General features: G+C 34.7%; 2 protein-coding genes across 2 annotated transcripts; both read right to left on the bottom strand.

Moving 5' to 3' along the window:
- Positions 1-1,103: 1,103 nt before the first annotated feature.
- On the bottom strand, positions 1,104-6,541 carry LOC149777523 (A disintegrin and metalloproteinase with thrombospondin motifs 5-like). Its single transcript, XM_089941859.1, has 4 exons — positions 6,377-6,541; positions 5,811-5,946; positions 4,642-4,752; positions 1,104-1,195 (listed from the first exon to the last, which is right to left on the bottom strand). The coding sequence occupies exons 1-4, from the start codon at positions 6,520-6,522 to the stop codon at positions 1,124-1,126; spliced, it is 465 nt and encodes a 154-aa protein (XP_089797985.1). The 5' UTR covers positions 6,523-6,541; the 3' UTR covers positions 1,104-1,123.
- A 1,342-nt stretch (positions 6,542-7,883) lies between these two features.
- LOC149777522 (uncharacterized) lies at positions 7,884-26,493 on the bottom strand. The gene is made up of 7 exons (XM_089941398.1): positions 26,436-26,493; positions 25,863-26,018; positions 24,469-24,524; positions 13,179-13,256; positions 12,278-12,432; positions 11,061-11,104; positions 7,884-7,996 (listed from the first exon to the last, which is right to left on the bottom strand). The coding sequence occupies exons 1-7, from the start codon at positions 26,491-26,493 to the stop codon at positions 7,884-7,886; spliced, it is 660 nt and encodes a 219-aa protein (XP_089797524.1).
- Positions 26,494-27,674: the final 1,181 nt, after the last annotated feature.

Genomic DNA, 27,674 nt, shown 5'->3' with positions numbered 1-27,674 from the left:
AATATATTTGCTTAAAATGCAAATGATAAAAATCGACTGGTTCTAACATATAGTACATCCGACTGAAAAGACTGATTTATATATACTGACATAAAATGCTATGACATATGCTTAACCAATTAAATGGTGAACTGGAATTTATATTTATCATCAGAATTTTCGTAGTTTCTTTTTTTCGGTGAATGAAGGGAGACGCGAAAATGATTAAACTGTTTCAATATGTATGATGTGTTCCAGGTCTGTTATATTTCCACTACTACTTGTTTATTTTACAAACATCCGCGTCTTCGAATTCAATGTTTTAAATTTTATACTCTCACAGGGATAATAATCAGTATTTTACATTTTCAGATTCAAGTGGTCAGTAACAAAAATCGGCTGTCCGAACTCAAGAGAGATGACGTTTACCGAATATTCATAGACACGTTGACATCAAGTGGGAACCAACTACATACGTTTGACAAGGATGCAAATATATTCCATTTCCAGATAAACACATATAAAATTCAATTGTTACAATCTTATGTAAACATCTTTATTCAGATATCAAAATTGTAATCTCGCAATAAACGTGATGACATATTTTTGCAAAAGTTATATTATGAATGCTTTAATATATGTAAGCAGAACCGAGCTTAACAGAGACTCGATTCGATCTCGATATCTATGACTAACTTATTATTCATTCCATTGTCTGAGCTTATCTGAACATACCACAGAGAGTGGAAAACGGGAAAACACCGTAAAACATTGTATATTCAAGCTGGTTATTTTAACTTTTATGTTGCTTAGAATAGTATATTTACGTTTATTGAACACACACCATACATCTATGGAATTTCTCTTTAAAATAATAATCGTTTTATATTATATGCTTATGAGGAAATGAAATGGAGATACTTGCTGTTCCTTGATGGTAAATATAAATATTAAGTCAAGAATATCCTTACAAAAACGAACTGCTGGTAAAATATATTATATGAATTTCACTTTGAATCCATATTATGTATTTGGTAAATGTCTAAAATGCAGAAATAATTGATGCAAAATATCTCCATAAATTTGCTATTCTTGAAACTAAAATTTCTGGTATGAAAAACTTGCCTCTTTGGAACAAATTTCCTTAAAGATCGAGGTCGTTCGTTTCGATCTCAAAAACGCCACCCTTTGAAACACACTGTCCGTCAATGCACCACTGCAAAAACATATGCAAAAAGAAAGGAAAAAATGAAGAACTATACACCTATAGCTGTCGGCTTATTGATTTGCGAGACAGTATACGTACCTAAATAATTTCTAACATTGCTGCGCGAATCACTGCACAACATACTGAACAGTTTTCTTATCAAGCCTATGTTGAACATACCGATAATTGGCCATAACGATTTAAAGAAATATTTCTTGTTTCTAAGGTGGCATTTATGCAACAAGATCTTAGAAATATTTTTTTTATATCCCAACTTGTATCTCGTCTAAATGCAAATACTCTTTTTATCAATGTACACTCTGCATATCACTCTTGCCACAGTACTGAAACTACTCTTCTGAAAGCAGTTAATGGCTTTCCCTAAGCTTTGTATAGCGACAAGAGTACCGTCCTCACCCTCCTTGACTTGTCTGCGTCATTTGACACAATAGACCACGATTTATTTATTCCCCATTTACATTGTTTGTTTGGTATTTTAGAATACAGACGTATTATGGTTAAAGTTAGTGTTTCGCAAAGCTCAAACTCTCTCAATCGTCATAGACTGACATCGGGTTTCTCACAAAATGTACGCTGATGACACTCAGATATAGAAACCTAACTGAAGTCTAGTCTACCGTCCAGTGCCTACAGAGCTGCATTTCATCTGTGAAGTCATGATGGGTTTCCTACGTACACGTATGACGGTCAATATATTAAATACAAGACCGATATGGAATCTATCGTCGTTGTTTCACTTCGACGATGTACAACGTGTTAGCCGATTACCATGACAAGGAAGACACAGGTGCCGCGAGCTGAACTGATATCAAATCTATTTGTTCCACAGTTGAAAACGCAAACAGTATATAATTCTGAACAATGACGCCCATCATTTAGGACCTGCATTCGCAACTGTCCCTGCTGGCTTCAAAGGCTAAATTGATCTGCGTTGTTGAATAATTCTGACTATGTCACAAACGCACCTAATATCGCAAATATCATCTTTTCTTGCACCTCCTGGTATCCGTATATTTCGCTCACTTGCAAATTGTTTCAGTTGCTGTACCGTTGCTTTTATAATTAGAAATCGGTGGTGGTAAATTAGCCTTCGTTGATGGAGTACGCTTACCTAGAGTAACTATTGATCTCAGTAATTCAAGTACGTCAGCTTTTTGCATACGGCTTGGTATTAGCATTCCATACTGCCGTGCGATCTACTTTAGCTGATATACGGTCGGCACGCATATATAAGGAAAAGCATTTTCTGGCTGAGAAGTACGTCAATAACTTTTCCTAAGTTGCCTACTCTACCAAGATGAGAAACTGTAATCAATTCAATGCTCGTTATTATCTCATTAATTCGGTTTCGGGTGTTTGTGCAAATCACAGGTATTTGTGTAGTCACATGCGTTACTGCTGATCTATGTTTATGCAAGAGATAATATTCGCGAACAAATCCGCGTGATGCAGCTTTTAGTCCTATGGATCATTGAAGACAGGGCTGCACACCATAAGATGTGATATACAGTAATCAGTATAGCATATTCTGACACAAAATTTAGGATTTTTAAGGCACACAACTTTGTATTCATGACTATCAAATGCCATTGAACTTGTATATCTGCAACATTTATCTAATTGTCTCTAAACACAGTTGATGTTTGTTGTAATTGCTGTCGTTATAAGCCTTCACCAGTTGTGATACGAAGTTATAAATGGGACCTTGTCTTTGTCAGGGTCCTCAAAACGAAATTTCTTTGTGACTATAGACAAAATATCTTTCACAATGGAGATTCAGTATTAGACAACAGTAACAATGTATACGTGGAAACTAAATTTTCACCATAGCTAAGTTCAAAGATATATAAGATCCAGCATTTGACATGGACTTGTCTGCGCTTGACACGTCTAGGTTGTTTCATCAATTTGAAATCATCTTGAAAATTGAGGGAAAACTTAAGCGCGCGGACAGAACTTATTATCTAGCCAGCACCACAGTTGGAGTTCTTAACAACAGCATTATATCGTTGCGTAGCTGAAGGACGCTATGATTCCAGACATGGTCCGTCTGTCTGTCGAGTCATTGTACAACACAATTGTATTATTAACAGATGAACTACGATGGACCCCCAGTCTTACCAATTTGAACAAATAATTGAAGCGAAGCAACAGCTGGGAGATAAAACACATAGAGAATAGCGCAACTTGTAAAATACCCGTGCTAGCAAATTAATCTGGATACGGCCAAATTCACTAGTACGTATCTATTCAGAACATCTTGCAGCGTCACAAAGCAGTCTCAACACGAATAATAAACTAAATTCGGTGATACAATTATTAGAGAGGCCGAATTTGATACAATTTTGACAGAAATAAAAGAGCATCGCCAACTACGAGCACAGATACAGAGCCACGCGGTTGTGTATTTACAGAAACTAAGAGCCGAGGAAAATAAAAACAAAAACAATGTGTCCTACGCACTTTATCTCACTTTATCTCTCTAGCAGCTTCCTTGGGCAACTTTATCTTCGCGGATTATTATTGCTAATAGTTCCAGGGTTGCACAGTATTTGCACACGTGATAGGTGATAGAGGGTGTGAAGCTGATAAAACCAAAACAGATGAAACAGCTATTTGCTACTACTACTTTTATCTGGTTTGTCTCATCATCGTCTACAGAAACATCAAAAGCTCAAAATACAGCTTCTTGGATTATCCTTAGATTATGGATAACTGGTCATACCACCGCACACCGCTATGTAGCATCCACTAGCTACCCGTTCGATCCAGAATCAAACACAAAATGTGTTCACTATGCGTCATATAGTTGTCTGGCTCCAGTCCAATACATTTATCTGACTCATCCATGTTTGCAATCCCTCTATACTCTTCCGCTCCTCTTGTAACACTTGTTTTCTCATTGTTTCTACAGTTAAAACGAAGTCATACGGACAAAGTTATTTTGTGTACCAGGGCCCAGATACGTGGAACTAATTTCTTATGCAACAGTGACAAAATGACTCAACTCAACTCAACTACTTCGACTATAAGAACAGAATTAAAGTTTTGATTATCGTGACTTCCTTAGTTATTGTCAGCATGTCTTTTTAAATTCATGGGTTTTGTTTTAGAAATATTTTTGTCATAAATTTGTAATCTGTTATCTAATATCGCAAAGCGCTTAAAGCTTCTAAAGATAAAAAGTTGTACTAAGTCCAAATTAGTAGTAGTAGTAGTAGTAGCAGTAGTAGTAGTAGTAGTAACATAATACTGCACAACGTTCTGATTGGTTTTCCTATTAAATGTAATAACAACTTATTAAAACTAATAACAAACTGTACTGCTCGTAATGTATCCTTAACGTTAGAAAATAAAATCTGAATAGTGAACTTGCTTCATCATCGAAAGACTGCCATAGATTTGCACAAAGATAGAGAGAAGAGAGAGATTACCTTATTGTGTCCACATTTGGTTCCTCTAGCCGCTATGAAACGTTGTCGCAAACATTTACCAGTTCTGGGATTCTTACACTCCATGAAGAGACAAATATCTTCAGACACAACCTAAAAAGGACGCCTAGATATTGATACAAGGCTGTGTTGATGACTTAGACTCTAACGAACCTGGTTTGATTCACGACGGATAAAAGGTTTAGGCCGAGTCCTTTACATGTCACGTTTTCTTTCTCCAAAGGCATCATAACTGGGTGTGTGTGTGTTTGGGATATGTGAAATCGTTTCAGATATACATATGTGGCATGTGCAAACTAAATCATCCCATGCTAATTTGGTAACTTATATTTTAATTTCCATGGATCTTGAATAAAATCTAGTGCAATAATTGAAAATCTAATTTGATCAAAACATGTAATTAAACCTGCATACATTAGACAAACGTATTTTATATCTGATGTAACGAATAAAACTACTCGAGATGGCTTGTCCAGATCCGACTGTTTTCTTTGGATCAGACTTTCTAATTTGTTAAACTTCTTTGCTAATGGGATGCAAACATTCACCAGTTTATGTCCTTCAGACACAAATAGCAGCAAAAACAACTGGGTAGCTTATAAGCTTAAAATAAAAATATAAAATTAAAAGAAATATGATATTTTAATGAACAACTAACAGCGCTAAGATCTGAATTGGCATATGGTCTGTGGCATAAACGTAAAAATGAGAATTCATTACTAAGCCGATGTGTGGGTGTGTCTGCTACGAACTGATGCCTATACCATCGACATTGTATAATGATGTATGTATGGTCGAGAAGCTATACCGGTCGGAGCTTACAGGGAAGGCGATTGGTGCAGCTTACCCTCAGACCTGTGTTCGAAGCTCAATAGAATACGAATTAAAATTTCTAACCTATACGATAACGTTCAAGTTTGATAAAATAGCAATATAATAATAGAATACATCAAACAGGGACTCTTGAGTGAACAAGGAATGTAAACAAATAAAACCTACAATAAAGGTAGTTGAAAAGTCGCCGTGGCTTATACAACAGTATACCCTTTCGTGAAGCTGAGAACTGGTCCACGAACAGACACAGGCACACACACACACACACACACACACACACACACACACATTCAAGCTTACAAGCACAATGTACATACCCCACAGAAATCAGATTTGGGTCCCTTAAATAGCTGACATTGATGACTAGGAGTATACACCTCTCCCGGCAGTCTCATCACATTCTTCGTCCATTCCTCATCGTCATAGATACCACCGATATTGGACAAACACGTTCTGAAATACGAACAGTACCTGTTTACAGTGACAGATGGATATAAATATGTCCTCTCACTCATTTTCTTACTTATCTACGTGTATATCTGCCTAACTACCTATATATCTAAATATCAAGATGCCTACCTACACACATACGCATGCGCACAAAGATAACGACCGAAGTAGATGGATATGTTAGATAAAATGATAACATACGGACGTCACTGGCAATACATACCTTAGATGACGCCATTGCATTTTTGTTCAGTATTTCGACATAACATGCTAAGAACTGAGGTTCAAGCACAAGTCTTATTCTAAAATCGGCTGCATACTATTGTGCTCCTTATAAGCGACTACTGGTCATGTTAGTAATTCGTATTTAAAAAAAAACTGAAATAATTGCAAGTTTAAATGTGTATATGTCTCAATTATACATTGAACATACTTGTGCCGTAGTGTCTTCTTGAACGCTGCCACAGAGCAATTAGAGAAAAACCAGGGGTTTCTTGAAAATGGCTTGTATTTCTCAAATACTGGCATTCTTGGAGACATAATATACAGATCCTTAGCTGGACACGCAATACCGCTCATCTCACCATCGTGGTCTGCACCAAGACTACAAATAACAAGCAGAAAAGGCGCATAAATATACATGGGACACAGCGTATATTTCATAATCAGATGTTATATTGGTCTCTTAGTCTAGGGCGATGAGTCTCAGGCAACTTACGAAACTAAATTTATTTTCCATTAGCGTCGTAAAAAATACATTGGATTTTATTCATGAAACTATGTGAGGTCGTACCTAAATGACAATTTACAGTCAAATCAATTGCAGAATTTGACATCTGCTACAATATTTTTATTAAGAAAATCAAAATGATAAGCATTCCACTGATATTAGTATCACAAATTGATTATTGCTTTTCTTCCAAAGAATTATTATGTATTTGACAAAGTTCATAAGGTAATTTCTAATTATAACACCTGTAAGTTAATGTTTTAAGATCATTAGCCGGTAATATTAGTTAGATTCTATGGCATCATCATGGTTTGTTATCCTGTACCTCATATATTTAGTAAGACGTGTCGGATTCTCCATTCCATTATTGAAAATATTTGTATTTTAAGAATGCTTTCAATTTTCTTTTTAAACAGTACTTGTTCCATTAAACTAGACTGCTACCATATATCACTGCAAGTCCTCTTTCAGAAAACGAAACTGGAATCCAGTCTAAACAGTCTGCTAGGTGGGAATGTTCACTTAGTTCCTACCGGCCGGTTCAGTGTCTATCAAAGTGTCAGTCCAAAGTCTTGATTGATCATTTTGTTGCGTGTACTATAAAGCAGATACAGTTTTTAAAACTATTTAGCTTCAATATATCTCAACCAACTTTCCGTCAACATTTCACAGCTATTCTGTCAATTAACGTTAAATTTTCTCAAGCAGTGAAAACAAAGATGACAAGATTAATATAGCTACCCTAAGAGTATGTTGATGATTTCCTCAAGTATGGAAGGACAGTTGGTTCGGTATCTTATGCTAATCGTATAGTAAGTAGTGTCCACAACCGTGATCTCGTTCCCGAGATATAGGAGGCAAGAAAACCCACAAGAAATCACCTACCATGTATATGCAGCCACTAATAGTTTCACGTGAGCGAATCAAGGGTCTACCACTGGGTATGAGAACTTTAAAGCCAATGAACTCCAAGGGTCGGCTATTGCGGGGCCATGAGTGGCCAAGTGGTCTAAGTCTCTCCTTGGAGTCTAGGACTCGGCCTATGTTGGGAAGCGAGAAAGTTTGCTAGTAGCTTCCCATGGGTCGGTGGTTCTAACCGAGGTTGTCTCGTGTTCTTCTTTCTTTACACGTGCCACGATGTATTGCCTATCGTTTTCTAAAAAATGATGTTAAACCCAAAACAACAACAATTAGGGAGCGACGAGTCAGCTTACTTGTGCCCAAGTTCGTGTGCTGCTGTGCTTACAGTCTGAAAATAATCGCCTATTTGAATAAGGGATATTCTTTTTCCAATGTCACACACCTTTCCCTTGAAGGAACGACCTATACGGAGAAAGAAAAATAGTATAGATGAAACAAATAAATTGTAATAGGTTAATGTTGCTTTGAGGTATATGGGTAACATATACTGACTCAAATAATGCATTATTGTCTGCTTAACTTATATTTTTAAAAAAAAGATTTAATATAACTATAGGGACCAAACCCATGCCAAAAAATATATTTGTTGGCCCGAGTATTTTTATTATAGAATTAGATTCGATGATACGGCCTGACGCGATAGATTAAAGCATAAATCAACAAATAGAGTTTAGAAGTCACGAAAGTCACAAACCAAAGGAACGCACTAATATCGTGCTTGTCCAAGGATGATGAACTTTAGAAATAGATAGATAGACAGAGAGACAGACATACAGATAGATAAATAGATAGATAGATAGGCTACTTCATCTCAAGTAAATGGAACATTTTAATAACGAACCCTCTGGATTACGAATCCGGTGCTGCCAAGGCAAATTAATTTTTAGAGACTTAGTCTTTTAATAATCATTGCATATATATATATATATATATATATATATATATATATATATATATATATATATATATATATATATATATATATAAGATGTAAATTCCAATTGAGGTGTTGATCAATGTAAGTGCCAAGACGTTTTCAATGTTTAACACTAGCCACGTACAAGTCTGTTCGACCAAAAAGCAGTTCCATGTTGGTATGACTTGATCCGTGTGTCATATACGCATCATATTAATAAGGATTCCTTTTTGTTTACACCAAACTGAATAATTGTTTCAAGTTTATGCTTAGTGGTTTAAGGAGTAGTCAGCAAAACGATGAGTATCAGAGTTCACTTGATATATAGCCAAGTCACTGACAAACGGTGGGAAACGAAGAGTCATTAATAAGAGTCTTAAGGAAAACCACTTAAAACATGATTTGAACTGAAAGTATATCTACCCATACAAACCACCTGGGATCGTTAATGATATATGATTTAAACAACGTAAATAGGCTTGAAGAATATGTATAGGCTGACAACAAAACGAAGACTACGCCAGGAAAGTCGCACGGTTCGATCTAAAAGTAGCCACTAGTATACATGTTTCATCAAAGTAATTTGACATAAAACAAAACTTTTTTGTCGGGAACTTGACTGGTATGAACATGTCAGCAAGTGAATGAAAATAAATACCAAAATTAGATTAAATTCAGCGGTTTTGAAAATATTGCGGATTAATTTCAAATATTCTCTTCAATCGTCTAGATATAAAAGAAGCCATAATGGACATAGTTCTTATCTATCTCGCAATCGCTCTATAGAGATCAATACATTCATGGCTTCCATAAGTACTTTTTGAAATGTTTAGACAGTTCGCACTGAACAGCTGTGTTGAAATACATAGTAAATGATGATATAAAACACAATACAGCAGTGGTAAAATGTTTACTAAATAATGAATTGAAAAATGAGTTGAAATTCCGGTTATCTTGATTAGTGCAACTGTCTGATAGGATGACAGATTCGTGCGGTCCACTCCGATACATTTATTATATCTATACAGTGTACTTCCATACGATGTCAGATCTGTGCAGTCTATTGTGATACTGATGTTAGATTTGCGCTGTCCAATAGGTGTGTCACATTTGGTCACACTACTGCGTTATGGATGTCATACCCGTGCGGTCCACTACGATACCGATGTCTCATCTGTACCGTCCAATGCGATACAAATGTAAGATTTGCACAGTTTACTCCAATACGAATGTCAGATTTGTACAGTATACTCCGATACGAATGTCAGATTTGTGCAGTCCAATCCTATAACCTAATGTTTTTACAACAATAACATAATTATAAATGTTTCCTTATGCCAAACGTATGTTAAGATATTTGAAATAGTGCTTGGTGTTAAAACAAACCATAAAGAAATACAATCCCAAATTTTCTAACAACGATCAAAACTTCTAACCACTTTCAAACAACTGTCACCTTTTCGTACAACCAAAATAAGCTAAACAACGTCACGGGTACAGACGATTATTACTGTCACAGATACGGACAACTTCCACTGTCACAGGTACGGACAGCTATTACAATCATAGTTGCGAACAACTACTAGTTTGACAGATGCAGACAATTACTACTGCTATAGTTAAGGGCAATTCGTACTGTCACATGTATGGACAATTAATACTATCAGTGACACATACGAACAATTTCTACTTATTACGAAACGCGTTTCTTATCTGTATGATACGGCCTCTAAAATTGATGATCATTTCATGCATGTGTTTCTTGAACGTGTTAAGTATCATGGGCAAAATTGAATTTCTTAATCAGTTAATGTGGCCTGGTGGATAGAACGTTCGCTTCGGTTGCAGAGTGTCGCGGGTTCAAACGCCGGCCGAGTTATACCAAAGCATATAACAATGGTACTAGACGCTCAGCATTAAGAGGATAGTGTTAAGACTCGTCGGCCTTGTGTCAGTATAATGGGACTGGTTGTGACATGGTGCTACCGGTCTGCGGCATGATGCCCCAATGCTAGACATCAATATAAACTGCCACTTTGCAAATATCGTAGAGATATGACTGAAAAATTTATTTAAGCTATGTTGAAAATCCAAAGCATACACACAATGAATCAATTAAGGTATTGCTGTGTAACCTTCTGCAAACATTTTCAGATGAAAACCCTCAAAAATACTTATAACTGTGATTTCATACTGGGCTTTAGCTGAGAAGGACAGCTGTAAACGAACATATATTTCAAAGCATGACCGATAAAATCGGTAGTGGGTTTTTTATGATATGACACAATCCCAATCTACTTTAAGATCAATAAAACAGAAAACATCATACTCCATGTCCAGGTTGCAGTAATTAATACTGTAAAGACTTAAAGGTGTCTTAGATTTTAATGGATACGGACTTCAAATTTAAAAAGTAACTGCCTCTGGTACGCATTATAATTGTTACAAGTATGTTCAGGAAATGTTTATGGCACGTAGTTTCTTATCAGACAGACAGATAGACAAACCCAGACAGACATACAGAGAGACAGACAGACAGAGATTACTTACCTATTAAAGAGTTAGTATAAAGCTCACCGGTAAACAAGCTATGTCTAAAAGTGAAAATAAAAATTTTCGTTATGTAATTGTACAACATGCAGTTTTTACAACCTGTCAGCAATAGTTAATCTTCCTTGACGGCTAAGACTATGACATTCATATCGGGTACCAAAGCAATTTGTCAGAGAAGCATGATAAAATATTGAAAATTTTCAGTGTCATGAAGTCTGAAACAATGTTCATGTAAAAAATAACACATTAAACTACTCCGTTATTATGAGTTGTACCACCGAATTTGATAAAAACATTAAAGACATTTCCAACAAGGCAGATATATATATATATATATATATATATATATATATATATATATATATATATATATATATATATATATATATATATATATATATATATATACATATATCTGTGTGTGATCTGTTTATATATATATATATATTTGCGAAAAGAAATGACATATAGCGTCCTGTCAACATTTGACAATATTAAAGTTTTGAGAAATTTGAAACTAGTTTCATTTTTCCTAAATTCGGTAAAACAGTATGTGTGTTTGAGTGTGTGTTATTTTTTAAATAACAGACTCTGTGCGACTCAAAACAAACAAATTTCGAAATCAATGAAAAATATGATTCAGTTGAGGTAATAACCAAAAGGGCATTTTAGTCTGCTTGAAACACAATTGACTGTTTTACACCAGAAAAAGGGAACCCGAATGACCTAGTGGTCAAAGCGGTTCTTATTTACAGTTCAATGGCATCTCAAATATGCCTGCGTTTGTTTGAGTTTCAGGCTCGGCCAACGCAGGTATGTGAGAAAGCATTCCAATATCTAGCTTTCATTCTGTCGGCGTTTGTCGGCATATATACGGGCCGCCATGTATAGCCTATCAAGTGCTGAAACAATGACGTTTAATCCATAATACTTCATCCAAAATACAAATCAGGAAAATAAATGTAGCAATGTTTGCGAATTATCATCAGCCTCTTACATGAAACGAACCATGACCAAAAATACTCTTTATACGACAAACATATTTTAAAAATGAGAACTAGAAAAGATGACGATCTTGTTGCAAAGCAGTTGAAGTGACCACGTGACCACTCTTTATGTGATTTCTTACTGATGGGTGCTGGGAAAGTGTATGGTGAAAGGTCGCAATTGGGTCGTATTCAGCGTAATGATATATCAAGTTTAAACATACTTACTTCGTAAAGAGCATTGCGTGATCGTATGGTGCAAAGAACTCCGAGTATTCCACGTCCCACACACGTAGATCTTCGAGATAGTCATCGGCGTTAATATATGTTTCTCCCGCATCTCTCACCACCGCAGACACGTTGTGTGGAAAGTCATGTTCCCGCTGTAAGCAATATACGAAACAAATGAAATACGGACTATTAACTATGGAAAGTCAGTTTTCCTCTATAAGCGAAATGGATACAATTGTAAAATGATGCAGTACGTATTTCAATGCAGTTCTTAATTTTGAATTGAATGGAACACGAGAGTAGCAACACAGGTGAAGGAGAAAGATCGCACATAGTTTGCAATGTGTTTTCCATGAACAGGGGGAGCAATAGAACGGTACGCATTCTCCCAGAATCATTGTTATAGGGTTGACCCACACATATAAATAAAATAAGAATGGACAAAGGTAGAAATGTAAAAAATACGAGAGACAGACTGACAATCCATCGCATATATTTTTTTTTTTAATTATTGTTTGGAAAAAGCATATATCACATATGTATAGAATATATATAAGTGGCATCACAGTCCACTCCCCAGATACAATATAAATATAATGCTACAAAAATCCAGAATTTTCTCTACAAGTATCCAAAAGCATACAGGAATCCTGCTTTCATGCCCTACCTCAACTACTCAAAAGCATACTGAATTCCGTTTTCACACTCTCTCGCAAGTACTCAGAGGCATTCAGCAATCATATTTTCACATCCTATTGCAAGTATTCAATGGAATACAGGAATCCGTTTTCACACTCTACCACAATCACCCAAATGTATACAGGAATCCCGTTTTCTCACTCAATCACATGCACCCAAAGGCTAGCAAAAAAAACAATGAATACATATAATTACTTACCTTGTAAAAGAAAAATTCAAGAAGGGTGACAGTGATTGATATACTATCATCTTTGATTCCTTTGTAGAGGAGGTTTACCTATGACAAAATTCAGATATATTCATATACGATAAGTTTAATGCATGCTTATTATATGTATATGCGTTCCTTTTCGATCAGAAAGAATAATAAAGCAAACTTACTTATCAACCTTTCCAAACAAAGGGTTATTAAATATAAATAATGATGCTACCTTTCTAAACCGGACACAGTTATTATCATTACTTTCGCTGCTTTTGTATATCAAACTGCTCTTAGTTTTGTAATTGCCCATTGGGTATATTTATTTCCGTCTTACAGATTTACCTGTTTACAGAGGAGACCGGTTACAGAGGGTATCTATTTGCAGATAATGCCTGGTTACTGAAGATAAATGTATACATGAGACTGGGTTGCGGAGGGGCTTTTTATTTACAAATGATACCGGGTAACATAGGAGACAAGGTGATAGAGGAGCCTTAAACAGAGATTTAGAGAGGATAATTCATGGAAGTTTTCTTTCTAACTGCATCAACAAACTTATAGAAACGCTTATTCTTGAAGAAATATATAGGTTAGATGCATCCATGTAAATTGGTAATAATAAGACATTTTAGGCCCAACTAGATTTTGTATTGCCCTAGTTATAAACCATCTATTTGATTTAAAATGGGGCATGCAAATTAACACAATTTGAATGTGTTCTATGGCTAAGTATTCATTACTTACATAAGTAATAATGTATGAAAAATATTCTTATATTTTGTTTCACTGGAACCTCATTTTCATCTTCATCAGTTTTTGGTACCAGCCACGTATCAACCAACTTACAAAAATGCTTTCTTTTTCATCAGAATATAATCAAGTGAGACGCATCCAAGTAACTGAATAATAATCCTTAATTAGGCCATGATGAGAGTTTTGTTGGTCCTACTGTATCATGCATCATTCCATTCATAAATCATCTGTTTGATTCACAATTGTAGTATGCAAATTAAAGGAAATTAAAGAAATGTCAAAGTCTTCAACAGTTAAGTATTCATTACTTACACCGTTAATAATGTGTGAAAAATATTCTCTTATATTTTTTTTCACTTGAACCTCCTTTTCATCTTCATCCGAGATTTGTACCAGCGATGAATGCCTGCAAGTAGAGATGACATTAATATTTTTTTCTCTATCTGTATTTGAATGTGTGAGCCCACGTGTATGTTTCTGTGTGTTAGCACAAGATACTTAAACTGTCCCGATATGAATTTGATAAATTGCATCATTTTCAGGAAAGGACTAAAATAAGGACCTTACCTGACCAACTTGGATGCAGTTTGCCTGCGTTTTGTTTTTCAATGTCGTGACATTTGCTAAGTGATTTAAATCAGCAGAAATATTCGATTTTAATTATCTACATGGATTCAAACTTGATCATATCTTCCGATAGCATGCGAATTAACATTAAAAGACACTTGAAGTTTCCAAAGCCTGAAATGAGCCAAGGTTTGATACACTAGAAATATGTTATCGTGCTGAATATAAAGAGATTCGAACACGGGATTCTCATTACTAATCGGAATTCATATTCGGGCCAACCACTCTATAAAGACTTTTACGTCAAATATTACTAAATGGTGAATGGAAGCTGCTTTCTTGCAGATACTGTGGTCTGTGACTAAGAAAATCAATGTGATACTCTGATAACGGACCAGACGTCAGTCAGCTGTATGTCATATTTCAGGTCATAATAATAATACCAAAATTTCTACATTCTTTATTCTGCAACATTAGCAGCTATCTCTCTCTCTCTCTCTCTCTCTCTCTCTCTCTCTCTTGCATAAAGGAGAAAATACGAGTAAATTTTTGCATAGAGACAACACTGTGGGCTTGATGAAAACCTTGAATCTGACCTGTAACCAATTAACCAACAAGAACTTTGGTCGTAATAACGGTATGTTTACAGTTTGTTTTCTTTTTGTAAAACTATAATAATCTTGTACAACCCGACGTTTGTTTTCAAAATTATAATGCTCGAAGGCCGCTCGTAGTCTCTCTTTCTCTCTCACGATGTTGATTGTCAGGCATCGGAGTAATTCTTCAACTTAAGTAGGAATTGACAATAACCCAAATGCTTTTATGGTAACTCTGCCCAAACTACAACATCTCTCTCTCTCTCTCTCTCTCTCTCTCTCTCTCTCTCTCTCTCTCTCTCTCTCTCTCTCTCTCGTTGGTGTTTCTATCATGATATCAGTATTACCAGTGCGTCTCTTACTACGTTGGATGGTATATCGTCATATTAGTTTTACCACATCATCTCTCTCTCTTTGTCGACCCTCGTAACAAAATACGGTTAAAACACGTTATTGATGTTTGAGTCGTCATGGGTTCAAGTCATGTGTTTTTCATCAAATTGGATGGTAAAATGTGATTGCATTCAGTGATACATGTTGTAGATATATTCATGAAGTGATCAGTTGTGGTGTGGTGTAATTACTATTTTTGGAAGTTTTCTTTCAAGTATTAATTTTGTGTTTTTAATATTTCTTAGTCATATATTCATTTAACCCATATGTACCAGGAGTACCAGGAGTACGGACACTTATAGCTCACTTATAGTTCAGTTCTATATTTAGTTTGTTTAAGCCTTAATGGGTTTAGTGAGTGGAAGTCAGAGCTAATCTGGGCTAAGCACATGACTTGGTATAGGCTCTCTTGATAACTGCTAACTCATGTTCATTTAAAGAGTGTGAGCTCTTTAAGAATCTATATTGCATGAGAAAGTTAGATAAAAGTTGACAATATGGCTGAAATGAAAATATACTACCTACAATAAATAAAAACAAAATAAATAAATAAATACTTGAATGTTTTGGGAGATTTTCATTAGAAAACAACAAAAATGCTCTTTCAGCAGGATATTATAGATGATGTGGACATTGAGAGAAAGTCTCAAAATAGTTTGGATGTTGCTCAAGACATGTTAGATAATGAAAATGAGGACAACACCAATTCAAGGCCGGATTTAAACTTATTAGAGATGGATGATATGGGAAACCTGAAGTGAAATGTGAGAAACATTGAAAGTGTCACTGATGCTGATACCAAAGATGATACCAATGATGATGCTCTATTTGTTTCACAAACATCGCAAGCAGAACAAGATTCAGATGTAGACGAAATTAATGAAAGCATATACATGCAAATCAAAACCAAATTTGGAACTCTTAATAGAAGTGCCTTCAAAAAAGATTGAAATCAACAATTGATGCCAAAGGTCTCAGGGATTCTAGGCAAGCTCTCTTTGATCTAGTAAAAAGGAAGAGATATGATTGTCCTGATGGTCGATTAGTAGAACGTTTACCTCGAACAAATAGTGCTGCTGTGGAGGATAAGTTATCGGAAGATATTATATTATATTCCATTTCATTGAAGGAGAAAATAATTACAGTGACATGAAAGCATGTATATATAAATGGGTATTGAAACATAATTATGAAACAAGATCATCCCAGCGTTTAAACTCCGTTCGCAGTGATTGTATATCACAAAGTCCGAAAGCTCCGGTCAATGATAACGCCTTACAAAGAATTCATGAAGATGCTGATAGAATGAGCACATTATTTGCGCAGATAGCGATAATGAATGATAAGTTTGAAGAAAAATTCTCCAGATTGCAAAACCAGTTAGGTGATATTATCACACAGACAGAAAATGATATCCTAAAGTTAAAGTCAGACTTAGTGGAAACTACGAAGAAACTCGAAGAGGCGAACTCATATACAACAACTGAAATTAAAGGAAGAAAAACTAATCAATGATAATAGAGGAATGTATTTCCAGATGTTATCAATGGCAACCAGGGAAAATGAGATTAAAGAATTATCTTCTCATATTCATCAACATCTAGATGTGATCATGAAAAAGATTAACTGTATTGAGGGAAAGTTAGACACAATTTGTACAAGACACAAACTTTTATACAATCAGTCTAACAAAGGAAGTGGTAGAAACGTAGACTTGCAAATGAAAGAAAATCATGGAAATCATGAACTATCAGAATACAAGGAGAGTAGACATGTTATATCTCCATCTATTGACCAAGAAAATGTAGTACATGGACAAAAAGAAATACACAAAGAGCCTGCTAGAGCTCTTCCAGCAAATTTGCCTGGAAATGGTCCCGCTATGTTTACATTGAAAGATTTCCCGCCACTTTCACGGAATGATCGGACTAACATAACGAAAAATGTGAGTCATAATCAGCGTACAGAAGTAACATCTAACAATGCAAGTACATCAACCCACAATCAGCAAAATAAATTAAGATATGAAGATAGAGCTAACATAAATATAAATGAAAACATAAATAAAGATCAAATAAGACACAACAAATCACCAAATGATCAAAGAATGCTTCCGAATGACGAGGAGAGACAACAAAAGAAAGATACATCGTATAGACATATTGAGACAATTATTACCAGACCAATGAAAGGAATATAGAATCAGATGTGTTTGAACCAGTTGTAAGAAACAAAATAAGACGCATTCTGCTATCAAATATCCAATCGAGAAAAAAATATAGATGTACTAAGGACAGCTATCGCAACTCAGTGCAAGGAGGAAGGTGTGACAGTAACATTCGTCCGCCTGATAAAGGAACAACCCCATTGGGATAGATCAAATATATATAAATTTCGACTAAATGTACTGGATAAAGATTTTGAACTGATGATGAATAATGAATTATTTTGGAGTTCTGGAATAAAATATAGGGAATGGATAACAAACAGAAAATGGAGAGAAGGCTACTCACTTGATGAAACGCATGAGAATTACAAAATATATTCCTAATGAGCATAGCCATATGACTAGTAATTGCTTCTTAATTATAATTATCCTCATTATTTCAACATGGAATGTACGTGGTATAATGTCTAGCACGCAGAAACTAATTGAAATGTTACCAGACACAGATATATTTGTTATCACTGAACAGTGGCTTTGTACAAAGAATCGAACGTATTTAGATAAATTACATGATGATTTCAAAGTAGTTGCGCTACCTACTGAAGAGATACAACAATGCTGTAGAGGTAGTGGCGGGGTAGCCGTATTTTATAGATCATCACTATGCAAAGTAAGTACCTTACAAAAAGTGTTCCCAAATATTATGGCGGTGAAAATCTTAGTGAGAGACTTGGAACCTACACTTTTGATTGCAACCTACTTTCCCTCGACAACTAGAACTGATGATGCATATGACAAATTTAGTGAACATGTTTTTGATGTGTATGATAGGTATTCTGCTGAAAATATATGCATAATTATAGGTGACATGAATGCAGATCTTGTGTGGTGTAAAAATCCATCAAGAAGAGATCTTGCTCTCAAAAAAAGAATAGAACAGAGAAACATAGTTGCTACGCTGGTGATAAAACCACATGAACATTACATCACGTATAGAACTTTTTGATACTATAAACATCACTCGTATTATAGAGTTCCTGAAAGCCGTAAATATTTACTCTAAACTCTGACTTTTATGCTATCACCTTGTGCAGTTTTATGCAATATATATACCGTCCCATTTTAATATCTTTTCATCCTTTTTCATTAACATAGAACATTTACATCTCCCGTTGATCGGGAAGCTTTATTTTGCACCGTTACCATCTTACCGTTTTTAATTTCAACCATTTGTTCTTTTATATCGCTGGTCGATATAGGACCTTTTATAAGTTTTAAAAGATTATACAAATAACACTTTGTTTGGCGCAAAATAGCCTAACAGTGCTGATGCGCCGTTAAAAATCAATCAATCAATCACGTATAGATCAAAAGACATGTCACGAACGTCCACACTTGATTATATATTAATACCTGAAATAATTAGAGGTGCTGTAAAAAGACACATAGTAAATGACAAAATTGATTTCTCAATATCGGATCACCTACCTATTACAGCGGCACTTGCAAAAGATATATTGAATGAAAATAAAAAGACATGTGTACCTCCAAGAATGAAATGGAACTTGTCAAATCCATTAGAAATGAGCATGTATAAATCTGATGTTAGTGCATTCTTGAATTTCACCTATGAGTGTAAAAAGGTAGAAGATATAGAGAAGTATAATGAATTGATAACTAAGAGTGTAATAACTGCATCAGACCGATATATTCCAAAGTCCAAATTCAAATCGCACTTGAAGCCATATTGGAAGAAAAGTGGGCTTGAACAATTACATCAGAATATGAGAAAAGCGCGCGGAGAATGGATCAAAGCAGGAAAAAATAGAAGCACAGAGTGTAACATCAAAAGAAGATACAAGGACGTGAAAAGAAAGTTTAGAAAGAAACATAGGCTAGAGAAAAAGGTATATAAAGAGTGCATATTTGAAGAGACAGAAAAGAGTGCAGAAATGGGAATAGACGAATTCTATGCAGTCGTACGGGAAAATAGAAAAGATAAATCGGACATAGGTAATATTGCATTTCGAGGAGTAGAATCTAATACTTTGGATGAATGTGTCAATCTATGGAAACTATATTTTTCTGAATTAAGTGGTACAACAGATGAGGAACATAATGATTGTGTCAAAATGAAGAATTTGTACGAAGAAAGCAAACTAGAGACTGATAACATAAAATGTAATAATATTACAGAGGAAGAAGTTTTGCAGCATATCAAGTCTCTAAAGACAAAAAATCACCAGGCATTGATTGTGTATCGAATGAGCACTTAAAGTATGGTGGAAAATATTTAATCAGACATTTAACTGCCCTTTTTAATTACATGATCCAGTATGAGTATTTAACTAATGTATATAGATATGGGATGATTATACCGATATACAAATAAAATGGTAAAGATAAAAAGGATCCGGTGAATTCTCGTGGTATAACATTGACATCTTGTCTGGGAAAATTGTTTGAAAAAATATTGATGACCTGAATTCAAAAGTATTTAGACAAAATAAGCTTTCCACATCCTTATCAATTTGGATTTCGTAAGGAGGCTAGAGCTATCTCCGCTGCATTTTCTCTTCAAGAATGTTTGATGTACTTTAATAATCATAACTCTAATGTATATGCTGTTTTTCTGGATAACGAAAAGGCATTCGATAGACTATGGCATTGTGGACTACTAAAAAAAACCTTAAAAAAAACCCTAAAGATATTAGGAAATAATGCAAACATATGGAGAATAATCGCCCATTCTTACACATAGACAAGTGCCTGTGTAGCATGTAGAGGATGTATATCGAACACATTTCCATTACGGGAGGCGTTGGTCAAGGGCGTGTAATGTCGGCTTTTTTATTTCTCGTGTACATAAATGACCTATTGAATGAACTAGTAATGACTAATTGCGGGATAACAGTGAATCAGATGAACATACCTGGCATGCTTTTGGCAGACGACACTACTCCAATGGAGAAAATACAACGATATTTCGCCCGGAGAGTAAAAGGTTTCCCTCAAAGATCGCCTATTGGATCTACGACATCATGCTTGGGGATGATATCAATGGAAGCTCGCATAGATAAGCAAAAACTCGTATTCCTGGGTCGCATGTGTAGAACATGAGCAAATTTAACTGCTAAAAAGGTTTTCCTCTGGGCTGTTGGAAATTTGATTTTTGACCCCCAGCATAGCTACAACTCTTTTATATATTACATAATTACTGTACTCGAAAAGTATGATTTAGAGGACTATCTCAACGACTTTATTTTCACTGGAGAATTTCCAAACAAAATAACATGGAAAAACTTAATTGGGACGATAATACAGATATCTGAGGAGAGAAAACATGAAATGAGTATCAGAAATCCATCAGAGGGATTCGGTAGATTTCTAAATATTAATCCAGGACTAAAAATGCATCATCTATGGAAAATAGCTTACACTGACTAAAGCAGAAAAATGGCATATGGGACATTAATTCGTATGGGAGGAATGCAAACAAGACCTGGACTGTGTCCTCTATGTGGCAAAATGAGTCATGACCGTATTTTGCATATTTCGATGAATTGTGCCTTAATCTCAAACGACAGAAACCACTTGATGGAAAGTCTATTTTCGTATATGCCTCCAGTGATTTACCGTGATTTCTGTGATCAGACCGATGATGTTATACTGATTATACTACTTGGTGGTTTAAATGATATATCACAACGTTTAGAATTTGAGGCATGGATAAATATGATCAGACTATCTACCAAGTATTTCATTAAGATAAAGGTTATTATATATTCGATTCAATAGAGAACCCTATCAGAATATAATGAAAGAAATACTTGTACTGGATTGCAAAGCGATTAGGAAACTAACTATTTTTGTTGTGAGGATACATTTTCAAATGTTCTATCGTATATATATCTATCTAGTTTAGTAATGATTTTAATTTATTTATTCTTTTGCTATTGGAAATAATTCAATAAGTAACGAATCCACTATTTTTGTGATTCTATGTATTTAAAATGCATTTCTTTTTTGTCTTAAAATCTTCAGAAAATGGAGGAATAAAAGAATATCATCACCTCTCTCTCTCTCTCTCTCTCTCTCGTTGGTTTTTCTATCATGATATCAGTATTACCAGTGCGTCTCTAGCTCAGTTGGATGGTATATCATCATATTAGTTTTACCACATCATCTCTCTCATTGTCGACCCTCGTAACAAGATACGGTTAAAATACGGGTACAAATGACTGCCAAACGACGATGTTTCTGGATCTATGAATGATAGTAACATTAAAGCAAAATAGACCAACGGAAAGGAGAGAGAGAGAGATGTCGGATAAAAACAAGTTTTTGATTAATAGCAATTATATTTAAAGCATAATAATGACTTACTTCAACTAAAGTAAATTTAACCGTTTGAATTACTCTTGCTGGTTTTTCATTATAATTTCCACACGTTTCATGGATTGTTCGTTGTGCTCGACGTTCTTCATTTAAACCATCTTTTATGTTTGAACCATAAATATGTCTAATATCTTTTAATCAATACGAGTGTAAAATGGGAAATCAAAACAGAAAACATGTAACTTATATATTTGCAAAGACGACTGTGTTAAGTATATCTTTATCAAATATATTATTGGTGTAATATACTTTTATAAAATTCATTTAGTCAATGCGATTGTTAAAACTGGAAAAGCCGTTAATGACTTGATGACAGAAAATGTATTTCGCTATCTTAAATGATTTGTTGGAAGAAACTGCGTTGTTAGGTACTGTCTTTATAGTGTGAATTATGCTTTATATAAGCAATAGAACACGGAAAACTCTCATTCTTAAAAGTTTATGTCAGTCTTGTAAGAGATACTGGTATTTATGTACTCGTTCAAATTTACAACCGTTCTTTGTGATTGCAGTACACGGAATATTTATTTTAAAAGGCAATACCATATAATGGTATATTGTGAACTTATCAAAAGACTACCATATACTAATAGATTGTAAATTACCAGGAAACATTCAAAGACGTTTTGGGACTTAACATTTTGGATTTACCTTGAAATCGTGCAAAGGCTGTCGAATTTTAAAATAGTGATTTATCTGTGGTGTTTGTACATAAGCAATTTAGAGTTTTTATGAGAAGTATTTTCGGAGCGTTACCTGATTACCTTCAAACTGATAAAATATGTTTTGGAATTGAAGGAATTCATCCAATACTGTATGTAATTGTTCACATTATTTTAGGGAAATAAATTTTATAACTTAAAACATCGGGACATGTTTTATTTGGTCTTTCTTGTTAAGTAGTTTAATCCCAAAAACGTAATAAGCAATTCAGTTTTTTCCGGGATTGAAATTTCGTTTACTTAATTCAGGGACATAAATTTCTTTAATATTTCAGAGATTCTTATTACATTTATGAATTTCAATTTCACGTTGAGTTTTAATTTTTTAATTTTCGGCATTATGTTTTCACATTTGGGAAATGTATACGGAGATTATAAAGCTTGTACCATAACATTCAAAGCAGATTATTGCAGATCCTACCCATGAGGGGTTAGAAACCTTACACAGGACGAGTTAGGTGAGTTTGCCGTGCATTATGAACTTGCTGAAGCAAGAGCTTCTATCATTAAACAAGAGCTTCACAATCTTTATTTGTTAGAAAAGGGTGTCCTTGATAAAAGTTGCTCGGATTTGAAATAATAGTCGAAGGCTTAGAAATTGTAGAAAGAAACTACAAAGATTGATCTTGAGTTAGCCCGTGAGAAAGAATGATTGTTTGATAGATGGTGTCAAGCAAAAATGTTTGACAAACACTATGATAAACTCAAAGAACTCAAACTGATTAATTGGTTCATTAATTTTGTTAGCAGTGACGTCAAATCTTACCCCGACAAAAAAGGACTTGAACCGTTAGAAAAGACAACTAACACAGCTGACGAATATTCTTTGATTTACAAAGTATAATTTGTGAATAAATCTTCCTCCCCACCGGCTTTTATTGAAACACTATTTCAGACTTGTGCCACTACTTACAAGTTTCAAACTGGTATAAGAGTTAAGAATCATATTTATCGAATTGCAAGTATTGCGTGATGAAAGGCACTTATATCTGATTGCTGGATTTAGGCCACAATGTAACGACAGAGGTGTTCCTGATATTATTGTTTCTAAGAAGTTAGGGTCACGGTCATATATTGGAAAAGATACAGTTGTTGGGTCCTAGTAAACACCTGTCTCATTTTATTATGGAGAATTATAAACCATCCATGCTGAATGGTTTAGAATCACTTGTTGGTGATCTTGCCAAATCTGCATGTATTAAAATATTGAGAGACACGGGAGCTTCTGAGCCTTTTATTGTTAAATATTTTGCCTTTTTTCTAAAAAGACTTCTAGGGAAATTCTTTGAAACCACGGATTACAGTGCATATCTGTTAATGTTCATCTCGAATGCGCTAATTTTATACTAGACTTATTTTCGGGACCAGCAATTATAAGAGATTTAATTTCATTTTCTACTTCGGGAGTTCATTTGTTACAAGGTAATGAACTGTCTGGGGATGAAAGTAGTAATAGGAGGTGTTTGAGTGTCATCGGGAAACCCTGTGTTGAAATCGTATAACGTTTAGAAGGTTATAACAGGAACTTAACATGATTAAATTCAGAGTACTTGACACTAGGGAAAATGGGAAAACTTTTGCAATTGGCTGTCCTCAATCGAGCTGGACTGTGTAACAATGTTCGAGTTTACCTAAATACACACTACTCCAGAAGGGTCAATTTTGTTGACACCTTCATCTCTGAATTATACTCTTAGCAAAGCTCTGAGCAACCTGTCGAACAGTCTTGACTCCTCCACCTTGACTGCTTGAGAACAAAATGAATACTCTGACTATATGGCACTATTCCTATATATATATATATATATATATATATATATATATATATATATATATATATATATATATATATATATATATATATATATATATATATATATATATATATATATATATATATATATATATATATATATATATATATATATATATATATATATATATATATATATATATAGACCCATGCGTGTAAAGAGTAGTCGAAAGAAATTTTGCAATCAACATTAAACGATAGATACCATTTCAAGAAGAGAAAAGTGTTGGCTCAAATACATGCCAGCGATTTCGAAGACATGAGTAACGCTGAAACTTTGCCTTTCGTATCTGATCCCAGACCAAGATATGTTTCCACCAGCGAAAATAGGCCAGAGAGAGATAGATAGACAGAGAGAGACAGAAAGAGAGCATCATTAAGGCAGATATATCTATATATAAAGAGAGCGAGCGTATGTACTATGTGTGTGTGAATGGTCACTGTAAGCTTTTTACGCCGATTGTTTTTTATATATTTTTAAGTCGTTCAGCCGATAGCATACATTTTTTACGATTTCTTCCAGATGCTACTCTTTTCAGTTTAATCACTGCACTACCTATATTAGTTTTGTTTAATTCATGAAGTGTTTCGTCTATTTATAACTGGTGGGTCCCTTTTCAAGAGGTTTAGTATGTCTGAAATAATAATACGTTCACTCAGAGGGAAATGCAGTGTGCATTTAGTCATGCACAACAGTGACATTTAGATAAATAGACAGACAGACAGACCGATGGATGGATGGATGATGGATGGATGGATGGATGGATGGACAGACAGACAGACAGACAGACAGACAGAGAGATAGATAGATAGATAGATAGATAGATAGATAGATAGATAGATACTCACAAGTCCCATAACCCCGAATCTACCAGTATGCCCATTTCCACATAGTAAATCTTCTTTAGGTTGCGAACATCATCTGTGAATAGGATTTCAAACAAGAAAGCATATTCATTGGCGTTGTTATAGCTGTTAGTAACAATAAATAATTCAAATATGTATTTTATTTGGATGTTTAATATAGAACCCATTGGTGTAACTGTTCAAAATAGTTTCCGTGTACAATGTTTTTAGTTTTCAATACTAAAGTTTATTTTTGTAGTAATGTAATAATAATCCAGTAATAAAGGGATATAACATAAAATAATATAATTTAATAGTGACAGATTTACCAATATTATTTGGGTTTATCTAGATATCCTCTGATAATTTTACCATCCTTATATGCAGTTGCTGCTTTTGTCGTTGTTGCAGTATAACTGCTCTCACCTTTTGTGCTTCCGTCATGTAAACCTGCTACATTTCGGGATGACAACTTAGCGTCTTGGCGATGAAAATGATTTCGTTTGTCTTCTCCACGCCTTAACCTTTGAACTGGTTCTATAAATTCTTTTTCTACCTTTCTTCTATTAACGTTTGCTTCGTCTGCAAGAGGAGACAATCTTTATCAGATACAAAGATATAATGTTATATGAGTTGGGTTTTCCTGTATTTCGTTGTTGGGTTCTATCCTCAAATGAAACAAAATTCAAATACATGTATGGACATAAATGAAGGTTCCTCGTGAGAAGGATAATTTGTTCTTAGTTTATTTTGAACTTGTTGATCTCTTAAATCAGGAGATGATAATGCTATTAACATGTAGCTCGGACAACAAATACAATAATCTTCATATAATTTTAATTACATTACATTTTAAAGTCATCTGTATACGACTTTCTTCATCCGCTTTATTGCCGTAATTGTGCTCAGCAAATTTTTTTACCAACAAGGTTTTACAATAAAGACACAAGGCTTCTGCTGAACATTGTATTTTTAAGACATAACAGGCTAATTTCAAACCTCCTTTTTCTGCTGGAAGTTTTCGTCGCACTTGTTCTTGATCCCGCAGAACATACATTGTTCCAAGACGATTAGGACTTTCCAGGAAGTGTCTCAACGCAACGTCAGTCTCCGCTGGTCGAAGATCGTAATTCCTTCCTTCTATTCGTACGTTTCCGTTCTGGGTCAAAGTTTGTATGTATGTATATATATATATATATATATATATATATATATATATATATATATATATATATATATATATATATATATATATATATATATATATATATATACATACATACAGAGAGAGAGAGAGAGATAAATATTCCACAAGTCAACTGATTTCAATCAGATTTGGTTTCCCCTGTTTATATTTATCCCTTTTATTCTATATCTTGTCATTTCAAACATCAGTGTTACTGGTACCCAAGGAATATGAACCTGTTTCTTTCGTTCAGTCTGAAATAATCGCCACACTAGTTTAATAAACTTTATATACAAAGATAGTCTGAATCCTTTGTGGGGGTTCATTGAGGCGATAAAGTTAATCATGTTGCTGGACAAGGGTATGGACAAAATAAGTTGACGGACATAAATGAGGAATGACGATTCCTGATTCACGCCAGAAATTAGCGAAGAACTCGTCTCCGCTGGCTTCTTGTAGCCTTTAATAAAACATGTCCCTAGCAGCAATTACAATCACCAGAAGGATGAATTCATTAGACATATATTACGGTGTCCTCTAAAGTCTGTGATCTTTCCCTTATCAGAATAGTAACGCAGGTTACGGAGACTCTAGCTTTACCTTCCTATATAGCGCTATTTCGGAAATTTTCTCATAATTATAGGGTATTCACTTATAAATCCTCAATTAAGATGACCATGCGTGATAAGTAATTGAACCAATATTTCCCATTTGCTTGAGTAGTTTACATCGTTTGAGTGATTCTTGTCATCCGAATAGATCTGGTGGAGGAAGAACCCGGGAAAATCCCGGGAAAAAAAAATGAACCACGATACGTTACTCGCAGGTTTTCTCACCTACTTACGTTAGCCGTGCTTTAGACCGAACACACGCAAACAGAGATGAGGGTGGCAGTGATCCAGAACGGTGAGCGCTTTAGACCACTTGAACAAGCGGGGCCCCAACTCTAATTGATGAGCTTTTTGTTGCTAATCTAATTTCTTCATAGGGCATTGAGCAGTGGAATGATTAGATGCCAAGGTATAATGTTTACCGTACAAACAGAAAATTCA

Source organism: Sinohyriopsis cumingii, chromosome 18 (genome assembly GCF_028554795.1).
Source record: "Sinohyriopsis cumingii isolate HCF-2022 chromosome 18, ASM2855479v2, whole genome shotgun sequence".
NCBI classification, from domain to species: Eukaryota; Metazoa; Mollusca; class Bivalvia; order Unionida; family Unionidae; genus Sinohyriopsis; species Sinohyriopsis cumingii.
Note: the sequence above shows the minus strand (reverse complement) of the source record. Positions and strands in the feature narration are given on the sequence as shown.

Excerpts from the sequence above, each read along its gene's own strand:
- LOC149777523 (XM_089941859.1), bottom strand. The coding sequence starts at position 6,522 with ATGAGCGGTATTGCGTGTCCAGCTAAGGATCTGTATATTATGTCTCCA. Across the intron at positions 4,753-5,810 it reads CCAAATCTGATTTCTGTGGG|GTTGTGTCTGAAGATATTTG; the intron begins GTATGTACATTG and ends CGTCCTTTTTAG. Across the intron at positions 1,196-4,641 it reads CCAAATGTGGACACAATAAG|TGGTGCATTGACGGACAGTG; the intron begins GTAATCTCTCTC and ends ATGTTTTTGCAG.
- LOC149777522 (XM_089941398.1), bottom strand. The coding sequence starts at position 26,493 with ATGTATGTTCTGCGGGATCAAGAACAAGTGCGACGAAAACTTCCAGCA. Across the intron at positions 26,019-26,435 it reads ACTTCCAGCAGAAAAAGGAG|ACGAAGCAAACGTTAATAGA; the intron begins GTTTGAAATTAG and ends CTCCTCTTGCAG. Across the intron at positions 24,525-25,862 it reads ACATGACGGAAGCACAAAAG|CAGTCAAGGTGGAGGAGTCA; the intron begins GTGAGAGCAGTT and ends TTTGTTCTCAAG.